Here is a 9,129-nt window from a genome sequence, read left to right on the forward strand (position 1 = left end):
ATCCAATCACAGTAAAGAAAATGTCATGAAAATCATGAGAAGACACAGAAATGTAAAAGAAACATTAAGGAAAACAATGAAAAAACAATGAAAAGACAGAGTTTCAGTATTAAAGATTCTAAATTAGACCTCTTCCAGTAGTTAATACTAAACTCTTTAGAGTGCTTCCTGTTTGGATTTGAACTGAGCTTTAAAATATACCGCTAGAGAGAATACAACAAAAACACAACTATAAGAAAAATTTACTTAATATTTACCTCAGGAGGAGAAGCAAACCCTTGTCCCCAAGGTGAGATAAAGCTGGCTTCATCTGAATAAGAGCATGAAGATTGGCCTAAAAGAAGTATTAGGCAAATTAACAATTGCAAAAGACGGTAAATTCTCCATTTCCAAAATGCCTGTGTTAAGTACATTATAATTTACATAATTTTCTACTAAAATGGAATATTTTAACAATTAAAATTAATCTAAAATAATTGAATAAAAATTCATGTCTAAGTATTCTATTATAAAATAATGAACCTTCACCTTGTCTTCACATGCTTCATCCAGAATATCAAGAGCTTCAGAAGAAATTGTTTTGTTTTTATCGTGTAGCTGGGTCACTAGTAATTCAATTCCCCAGTTATTGAAGAATTCAACATTAGCTCTCAATAATACTCTTAAATGTTTTGTTGCATACAGCCTACAGGCCTACAAAGATAAATGAAAATAAAAAAATAAATTAAAAAAAAACAAACCATGGATCGTCAATTTGGGCTTTGTTTGGCAGTTTTGCTACTTGAAAATGGCAGGAAAATTGGAATTGATGGTCTAGTCCTTGATATATTTTTTTAGACTAGTAAATCAAATACTTTTGTCTCAATCTAGCTGCTTCTTCCCCTTTATAGAAAAAAAATGGGTACTACACATAGTTCCTTGAAGGAACTACTATTTTAAAGTAAACTCAAATTCCATCCCATATTCTTAGAATTAATAATTAATTCTGCTTGGCTATAATTTATGAGTTATTGAATTAATTGATTATAAAAATATAGTTTTATTGCCTGTGTTACACTCACATCAGTAGCTGCAGTAAGGATTTTGGAAAGGATGACTCTTGCCAATCCATCTCTGCTATAATCCAAGCTAGAAACAGTCAGTTTCAGCAAGTGATCTTGATTTTTCAAGGAACAGAGGTTAAGGAGACTAAAAAAAAAAAAAAAAAAAAAAAAAAAAAGAAAATATAAATAAGCATTTCTACAAAAAAGCATTTAATGATAAATATCACATAAAAAGGAATAACAAAGCAGCAAGATAACTCTATTTTTTTTGTATTTTAATAAAACTTACTAAATACATGTACACAGAATAAAAAGCATACCATTTCTGAGTACATTAAAAATAAAGTTCAGGTATATTTTGAAACAGAACTAGGGATATTCACCACTGAAATACGCTGCATTTTTCCAGCATTTTGACTCCATGAGGGTGGCAAGAAAGTGTTCCAATAAATAAAAAGTAGTGTTGACTAAGGGTAGTCAATAAACCATTATTCTGAAGACTTCGTTCAGGTTTCATTCCAGACGAGGCATTGAGCCACTGAACAATATCCTTTACTAGATCTTCTAAGTATCCTTGCCCATCCTAAAAGAAAATACATTGTGTTATTATTAGAAAAGCACTTTTGCTTATAATTAGAAAAATTAACTGTAATCAAGTCCAAAAAATTTAGAGATAATGATGAAGTTACTAACAACAGATACCAATCACTGAGTACTTCTTCATTTCACAATGCTATATGAAGATGAAGATGATATTATCTTCCACTTAACAAGGAAGAAAACAGGTTTTCTAGAAGGCACGTAACTCGTCCAAAGTCACATAACTAGCTAGTGGCAAAGTCAGGATTCAAATCTAGGTCTGGGCTCATTCTGTATGCTACTAAACACAACTTATGCATACTCAGAAATAAAAGGAAGAGGGTTAATTCAATGAAAAACATTTGCCCAGGATAATATTCAAAATGCTCATTACCTCTTCGGACTCAAGAAGAAATTCTGTAAATTGACAACCCACAACTGTGAGCTGCTTAGACTTGGCAAAATCCAGATCCAGGTTGGCATATAATTTACTGCTGGGCTTGTAGAAGTAAAGTAGTCTTCGCACAAACCTAAGACCAAAATAAAATTAGCAACAAAGTAAGAAGCCAAACAATTACTTAGTCATAGCTTATCATACAAGATTTTGAATATGTTTTGTGTTTAAACCACTATAGTAAATGGCAAGGAACAAACATATTTGGTACATTACACACATGTGTGCGCGCGCGCACACGCACACACACACACACACCAATAAAAAAACAAAAACCAACCAAAACAACACCTTAGTTATCAAGAACAGTTTGTGAAATAATTTTATGGTGAGATGCCTGAAAGATATAGTAGAGAGCAAAGATGCTAGCCGGAAAAATGCAGATATAACATAACTAGCTAGAAGATAAGGCTAGATATATATGAAGAAGCCACCTGAATATAAGCTTTCTTCTGTATTTTGTGACAATCTCTGTTCCATGACTCTATAAAATAATCTTACACTAGATAATTGTAAGCAAAATGTATCATACTACAATTCTGTCAGTTTTTCACAATTAGACAAAAGGTCAAGCATAAAAGTTGCAGGTAAAATTCAGGCAACTTAATTTATAAAGCAATGAATACAATTAGTGATCTTTCAGCTTTATAACTTTCAACATTATGGTCTAAGCTTCCATTTAACTTAGTTCAATATAATTTCATGCACTACAATTCAGTCCAATAAAGGTGCCAAACTCAGGATTTGGAGAAACAAAGTTGAATGAGACTTCATCTTTGTTCTCAAGCAGTATGAGAAGTTAGTGCTATGCTTCTTTATTCCAGTGTAAATTTATATGTTTCATATATATTCCACATATAGATATTAAGTTAAGCATTATGAGTAGATGAATACAATCAAATAATAATTAAGGACATGAACTTTTCAAAAACATGAAGGCCATTTTATTAGATGAGATCAGTACTGGTGGTTGATTAATCTAAACTCAGGATAACACAAATGCACAGGGTACTAGAGAGCAGCACAAAGCTTAAGTACTGCATATGCCACGAACATTAGCTTGTTTTATAAAAAGTGTGGAGAGCATCAACTTGGTTAAGGGGAATGTAAAAAGGAGGACATATGAATAACCCTCCAAAGCCAGATGCAAATGCACATAGCAGCAGAACAGTAAAAATGGCCATCATTTTGAGAGGGAAACACTATGTCCTTATTATGTCATCCTCACACATTAGGGTTAAGATTACCATATGGTTGATATTACCCCAATCTGAGAAACTTTTATCTGAAGTACATCAAGTGTTCTAAAACTAAAACCAAAATATAAATAACTAGAAAAAGAATTAGCTGATGATTTTGGGTTATAAGACTAAAACTCAAAAATCTATACATGTACCTACTAAATACCAACCACTAAAATGTATGTATGTATCTTTAAAATACCAATTATTACTTTTCATGGGTATTAGGCATAATATAATTCAAATCTAAGTTCTTTTGATTTAAATGCAAAACAGTTGTTACATACCTGTGCAACTGTTCATCTTTATAGTTTCTTAGATTTACATTTGGCCACTAGAAAAACATAATATGTTATATCATATATGTATTTATCAATTCCCAAACATTTAATTGTGATGAATTACAATGAATAATAAAATGAAGCCAATCAAGCCATGACCAAGAAGTATCCTGCCATACCTTAAGAATGGTCCCTATAAGATTCCAATTCCATTCAAGATTCTCTTTATGTTGAAGGACTTGGCTATCTCTAAGGTTCATTAAAAGAGCTTCCTCTGTATCCTAAGACCATCAGAAAGTAATAAGGAAAATTAAAGCAAATCATCTTCACATTGAGAAGACTAAGTTCAAATTTTAAAAATAAAAAGAAAGACTTTTCATTTAAGGATGAATTGTGAAGGCTTTTTAACTTTAAAAAGTTATAAAAACATAGCTCTAAACTACCTGGTCATTATAAAACTGAAATGCCATTTGAAGATCCATAAGCATGAATAAAACTGCAAACTCAAGCAAGTATATGCACATTAAAATCCATTGGCTAAAAAATTAGGAAACTAAGTTAAAACCTGCGGTATTTCATGTCAGTACCTTAAGAACAAATATATCTTTCTGGACTCGGAGATACTGATCCCGTTTCTGGTGTGTTGCAATTGCTTTCTGAATAATGTGATCTAAATGGAGGCTGTAAGGCTTAGGTCCTCGTTTCTTCATTTCATGGAAGCGTTTTAAACAGTTCAAGGCTGCACTGGCTCGCCTAATGAAAAAAAACTGAATTAGTTCTGTAGCAAAGTTAGCATTATGCTATCTATCTACTGAGAGAGAGAGAGAGAGAGAGGGGGGGGGGGGGCGACTGAAGCAGGCTCCACGCCCAGCGCAGAGCCCATTGCAGGGCTCAATCCCACAGCCCTGGGATCATGACCTGAGCTGAAATCAAGAGTCAGAGGCTCAACTGACTAAGCCACCCAGGTGCCCCAAAGCTAGCATAATTTTAAAGAGATCAATCTGGTAAATTACTCTAGTAAAATATATAAATTCAAGGCCAGAGATTGTTACTAAAAAGTAAATCATTTAATCAAATTTGGAACCACAAAGAAAAAAATATCAAGAACACTGCTGATTTGTATGAAGAAACACAAATTATTTAGAGCCAACTAAATATGTATTTACTAATCATTTTTCCTGTGGCAGTGGGCACTTTTTATATTATTGGTTTTAAGAACTACAAAGTCTGAAATCTAGTGTTCTCTATTTTCTTATAAAAGTTTAAAAAACTCGCTTTTCACATTTAAATCCTTAATACATCTGAAACTGATTTTTATTTATGGTATGACACTGGAATATTTCATTTCTACTCCCCGTGGATAATCGATGATTCCAGTATCAACCTGTACAGTCTCTACTTCCCCCATTGATCTACAACTGTAAATGGTATCCTTTCACATATTGTTTTTAATTCCTTGTTTGTGGTACATAAAAGCACAGTTCTCAAGAATCCGGTGGCAATTAAGTCTCAACTACAGAAGTTCTGGTAAATACAAATCAGATTTAAAATTTAAAAACCTTGAGATGTGTTCAGATTAGCAAGTATTTAGAAGTAAAGAGAGCTTGCTGAGCTAAGAAAAACAAAAACAAAAGCCATTGTAAGACTGTTATTACTGAAATTTTGAAGGTAAATTTGAATTCTTCATAAACCCTAAAATTCATGGCCATAATCTAACCCAGAGAGTTTAGGTCTACCAGGCTTTGGGAAATACATTTTTCCATCATGTTAACTACTAAAATAAAAACTGAAAGGGGAGCCCTGGCTGGCTCAGTCAGTACAGCATACCGCTCTTGATCTCAGGGTCATGAGTTCGAACCCCACATTGGATGTAGAGATTGTTTACATTAATACATTTAACAAAGAAAAAAGTTGAAAGCTATCAGTACTAATGGAAGCCTAGAGTTAGAACTGAGACAGATGATCCCTATGGCTTTTAGGGATCTTCAGTCTACTAAGTAATAGTATATTCATAGGTAAAATTAAAATTAATAATACATTATTTATTTATAGTGAGGCCCGTATATGTACTTTTGAATTTAAAAAACTTTTTTTTTTTTTTTTTTGAGAGACAGAGAGGGTACAAATGAGCAAGGGGCAGAGAGAGAGAGAGAGAGAGAGAGAGAGAGAGAGAGAGAAGCAGGGCTCACCCAGGGCTTGTGTTTTACCCAAAGCAGGGCATGAGCTGACCCCAAAGCGGGGTTTGTGCTCACCCGAAGCGGGGCTCATGTGTTACCCAATGCAGGGCTCGAGCTCACCTGATGTGGGGCTCAAACTCACCAACTATGAGATCATGACCTGAGCCAAAGTCAGATGCCTAACAACTGAGCCACCCAGGCACCCAAAAGCTAACTTTGAAGAAATGTGTAACTGTTAATAAAAATTTATAGTTCTGAATAGCTAATGAACTGCATTTTACTAAAGTTACCAAAAAAAGTCCAAATATATAGATTTCTCTGATAATAGGCAGAATAAAAAAAAAAAAAAAGGAAAAAACACCCCTGCTTAGACATAATCTTAACTAAATGAAAAGATTCCTACTAGCACTTTCCAATCAAGCTTCTTCATCTTTACCTTTTAAATTATATGTTATTATTAGCACTGAAATTCCACCAGAGCTACAGCTGTATTACCATACTCTTGGTTAAAAATTCTGTTTGTAGTATCTACTTCAGTATTAACAGTTTAGTTTACTTCAATGCCTACAGTATGAGTTACTAAATTCCAACATTTTTAATTACACAAAGAATACATTGTTTTAATATTTGTGCTTTGTTAACTTGAAATATTTTAGACATTAAAAAAAGAGCCTGAATTGCTGCTGAAAACATAAAACAGTCAAAAAAATTCTCAACCAACAATTTTAATGATGAAGTAGATGGATGTCCTTGTCCAGAAATATGCTAGAAAAACCTGATTTTACTAAGCTATAATACTTGGTAGCCTAAAATACAAATTATTAAATAATACTATTAATTTTCCTTTCTATGAGGCTTCCCTAAAAAAACAATTAAAAAAAAACCTAAAAAATTTTAAAAAGAAGAGAAGGTCATCTAAGTGGGTATTAATATCAGATACAATCTTTGCTACAGAGCTCTGATACTTACAGTCTCTTTTCCTTGGGGATATCAAAAGATGCGGCCATATTCATTAGGGTTGGCAGGCAGTGCAAATGATGGCTATGTGAATGAGGAAGAATTGTATTTGCCTAAAATGAAACATAACATTTTTTAAGAGTTGATAAGTAGAAATATTTTATTCTAGAATATCCATAGATAAAATACTAAAGGCTTTACTCATGAAATTAACTTAATGACTTTCCAGTACACTTATTTATAATTTTTTATCTTATCTACTTTCAACAAGGATGAGACAGAATAAAGATACAGACTCACATTAATAAAACTCCAAATTTTATAGATCCTATAACTTTATAATTTTTAAGCAGTAATCAATTAAATTCAATTCTTAAATGATTTAAAAGGATTACATATCAAAACTTAGATCCAGTGCTATAATTAATCCTGCTTTCTAAACAAAACCCACCACTCAATTTGCTTTCTATCAATGAAGAAAGATAATAAACAATGAACTAACACCAATATACTTAAAATGACCAGCTTTTATATTTCAAGGGAATCATAGAACCCTGGTCAGGGAGGAAAGGAACAGATGAAATTTATTTTTAAAAAATCCTTCATTTAAAAGCAACTAATTCTAGATATTGATAACCTTATAGAAAATGATATACTAAAAATTAAAATAAAAATCAGATCTGAGAAACCTGTAATATTACTTAATTCCTCCATGGATAGGCTGAATGAGAATGCAGCACACGGCTGAACAACCCCCTGATAAACAAGACAGTTCTTTTTTTTTTTTTAGTTTTATTTTTATTTTTTTAACGTTTTATTTATTTTTGAGACAGGGAGAGACAGAGCATGAACAGGGGAGGGTCAGAGAGAGGGAGACACAGAATCTGAAACAGGCTCCAGGCTCTGAGCTGTCAATACAGAGCCCGATGCGGGGCTCGAACTCACGGACTGCAATATCATGACCTGAGCTGAAGTCGGCCGCTTAACCGACTGAGCCACCCAGGCGCCCCAACAAGACAGTTCTTAAACTCTGTTTAATTCTCTTTATCTCACTCACAGAGCCCAGCTGCTATGTGGAAAAAAAAAAATACAAAACACTAGGGGTGGGGGAGGACTGAAACAACAGAAATAAAAAGTATTCTGCCAATAAGAGAAAACCATAACATAATTTTAAAAGATCTGCCACAGGTTTACTTCTTCCTTAATGAATTGAAAGTGGTTCCTTTTATTTAGCATTCTATTAACAAATAGGTGACCTAGAAACAGGAATTTCTATCTTGCAAACAATCAGTTCTCCCATTCCTAGATTTGCTGGGACTAGAGAATGGTCAGATCACTTTATTAGCTCCTTTTTTCCAGAAGTTACTGATGTCACAAAAATCAAGGCAAAAAAAAAAAAAAAAAAGATTTTCACCCTCTAAACCTCAACCCACAAGTGTGCAGAGAAAAATGTGTTCAAACAAGGGAGTTCTATTTAGAAAATTTTCACAAAGTTTTCTAAAATTGAGGCACTATTTGCAACAATGTGGATGGAACTGGAGGGTATTATGCTAAGTGAAATAAGTCAGAGAAAGAAAGATATCATATGTTTTCACTCATATGTGGAATCTGAGAAACTTGACGGAAGACCATGAGAGAAGGGAAGGGAAAAAAATTGTTACAAACAGAGAGGGAGGCAAATCATAAGAGACTCTTAAATACAGAGAACTGAGGGTTGATGGGGCGAGAGCGGAGTGTGGGGAAAATGGGTAATGGGCATGGAGGAGGGTACTTGTTAGGATGAGCACGGGTGTCGAACGTAAGCGATGAATCATGGGAATCTACTCCCAAAGCTAAGAGCACACTGTATATGCTGCATGTTAGGCTAACTCGACACAAGAAATATTTTAAAAATATAATGAATAAAATTCAGGCACTGATTGCCATATTATTTCTACTGCTACCTGATAAAAATATCTAGTTTTGTAATTTCTTGCTTATTAGGCAGAATATCTTTCTGAGATACATTAAGATTTATAGGACTCAAAATGTCAGTATCAAAAGTGAGTATAAAAATCAATATTCAGTACTTATTAAAATTTTTTTTTATTTTTAATGTTTTTTATTTATTTTTGAGACAGAGACAGAACATGAGCAGGGGAGGGGCAGAAAGAGAGGGAGACACAGAATCTGAAATAGGCTCCAGGCTCCAAGCTGTCAGCACAGAGCACGATGCGGGGCTCAAAGTCACAGACTGAGATCATGACCTGAGCCGAAGTCGGATGCTCAACAGACTGAGCCACCCAGGCGTCCCAATATTCAGTACTTTTTAATTTTTACATTTGTTCCATTTATAAAACTAGCCTATACATAAATACACACACACACACACACACACACACACACACACACACACAC

The 9,129-nt window shown here is 33.7% G+C and overlaps 1 protein-coding gene across 7 annotated transcripts in view; it reads right to left on the reverse strand.

Moving 5' to 3' along the window:
* Positions 1-9,129, reverse strand: part of RICTOR (RPTOR independent companion of MTOR complex 2) — a 123,239-nt gene that overhangs the window by 32,051 nt on the left and 82,059 nt on the right. For all 7 annotated transcript variants that reach the window (XM_040495800.1, XM_040495764.1, XM_040495770.1 and 4 more), the window contains 9 exons: positions 6,745-6,845; positions 4,186-4,351; positions 3,778-3,879; positions 3,605-3,651; positions 2,017-2,152; positions 1,427-1,626; positions 1,062-1,188; positions 529-693; positions 258-334 (listed from right to left, as the gene is read on the reverse strand). In XM_040495800.1, the coding sequence (XP_040351734.1) occupies positions 258-334; positions 529-693; positions 1,062-1,188; positions 1,427-1,626; positions 2,017-2,152; positions 3,605-3,651; positions 3,778-3,879; positions 4,186-4,351; positions 6,745-6,845 (1,121 nt within the window). The remainder of the gene's footprint in view (positions 1-257; positions 335-528; positions 694-1,061; positions 1,189-1,426; positions 1,627-2,016; positions 2,153-3,604; positions 3,652-3,777; positions 3,880-4,185; positions 4,352-6,744; positions 6,846-9,129) is intronic.

The sequence above is a fragment of the Herpailurus yagouaroundi genome, unplaced genomic scaffold, assembly GCF_014898765.1.
Source record: "Herpailurus yagouaroundi ecotype Mexico unplaced genomic scaffold, PumYag 29, whole genome shotgun sequence".
Lineage (NCBI taxonomy): Eukaryota > Metazoa > Chordata > Mammalia > Carnivora > Felidae > Herpailurus > Herpailurus yagouaroundi.